The 1315-nt window shown below is 60.0% G+C and overlaps 1 protein-coding gene across 1 annotated transcript; it reads right to left on the reverse strand.

The window, feature by feature from the left end:
• Window positions 1-386: 386 nt before the first annotated feature.
• K437DRAFT_260267 (alpha/beta-hydrolase) lies at window positions 387-1306 on the reverse strand (the record flags this gene model as incomplete). The annotated part of the gene is made up of 1 exon (XM_013384455.1): window positions 387-1306. A coding segment is annotated over one exon (765 nt), but the record flags the coding sequence as incomplete, so codon positions are not given.
• Window positions 1307-1315: the final 9 nt, after the last annotated feature.

Genomic DNA, 1315 nt, shown 5'->3' on the forward strand with positions numbered 1-1315 from the left:
TGAGATCCTCACGGCGGACCGAGCACAGGGGCGCGACAAAGCGGTAGGGCTCGTCTCACTCGTGCGCTCGAACGCCGAGTCGTCCGTCGGGCGGCTGCTGGGCGACTGGCGCCGCATCAACGTCGCATTCACGCGTGCGCAGAAGAAGCTGCTCATCATTGGCAGCCAGAACACGCTCGGCGCCATGCCGATCTTTCGCGATTTCTTCCAGCTGGTCAACGAGCGCGGCTGGGTGTACGCGCTCCCGCGGGGAGCGGGCGAGGAGCGTGACCATGTGCTCAGGAGCGGGACGCAGGGCCAGGGGAAGGGCCCTGTGGAGAGAAAGTTAGTGCTGTGCTAGCTCTACACCAAGCAGTGTACAGGCACTGCAGATTCGAATTCTAGCTGTCTCCTTCAATCAGATATATCCACAATCGAGGCTACATCTTTACAGGTAACTGTTTTTGTCTTTGCCCCACTAGGTCGTTTATCATCCTTGCCGGCAAAGCAAGACGCAGGTGCATGACTCGTGCTCGAGCTTTCGCGTCGTTGGCCTAGTCACAAGAGCTCGAGCTTAAAGTGGGCGACAATTTCCTGAGCTGCGTCCGCCATGCATCTCGCGGAGTATGCGTCCTCCTCGTCGCCGCGGATTGCAAAGCCGTGCTTGACGTGAGGGTAGTAAACCCATTTCGAAAAGACGTGCTTCTCCTTTGCCAGCCTGTTGGTCGTCTCCTTGGTTTTCGCATATAGCTCCTCGGTCCATTGGTGGTCGTGCTCGGGTGTGATGTACAGTCCGGGCTTGATAACGGTCTCAAAGTCTTCCGCCTGAACGAGACTGCCGTGTGCGAAAGCGATGGCGTCGACGGGCTGCTGCGTCTTGCTGCTGCCCGCGTGAAGGCAAGATGGCGCACCCCAGCAGTAACCGACGGCGCCGAACTTGGCATTGGGGTGCTTGCTGCGCAGCTCGGCAAGCACCTTGTCGACCTTCTCCCACCCCGCCTCGCGCGGGTGGTGCGAGGCGACATACTCGCTGATGTTGAGCTTCTCCATGGCTTCCGGTGTCGGGCAGTACCTGATAAGGTCTTCGCCGCCGAGGAAGTCGGGCAGGTACACCTTCACGCTGCTGCCGGAGGAGGAGAGCTCCGAGGCATACTTGTCGCAGAGGATCTTGTTGTTGTTGAGGGAGATGCCGAATACGTCGGCCACGAAGAGGATGACGGCCTTGACTTCGGCATCAGACCCGCTGCCGCCCGAGGCAACATACGTCTCGAGACCGGCGACGGTCGATAGTGTGCCCGTGGGCGTTCCATTGTGGAGGTGGCTCTGTGATGGGGGG

Source organism: Tilletiaria anomala, assembly GCF_000711695.1.
Source record: "Tilletiaria anomala UBC 951 chromosome Unknown K437scaffold_187, whole genome shotgun sequence".
NCBI classification, from domain to species: Eukaryota; Fungi; Basidiomycota; class Exobasidiomycetes; order Georgefischeriales; family Tilletiariaceae; genus Tilletiaria; species Tilletiaria anomala.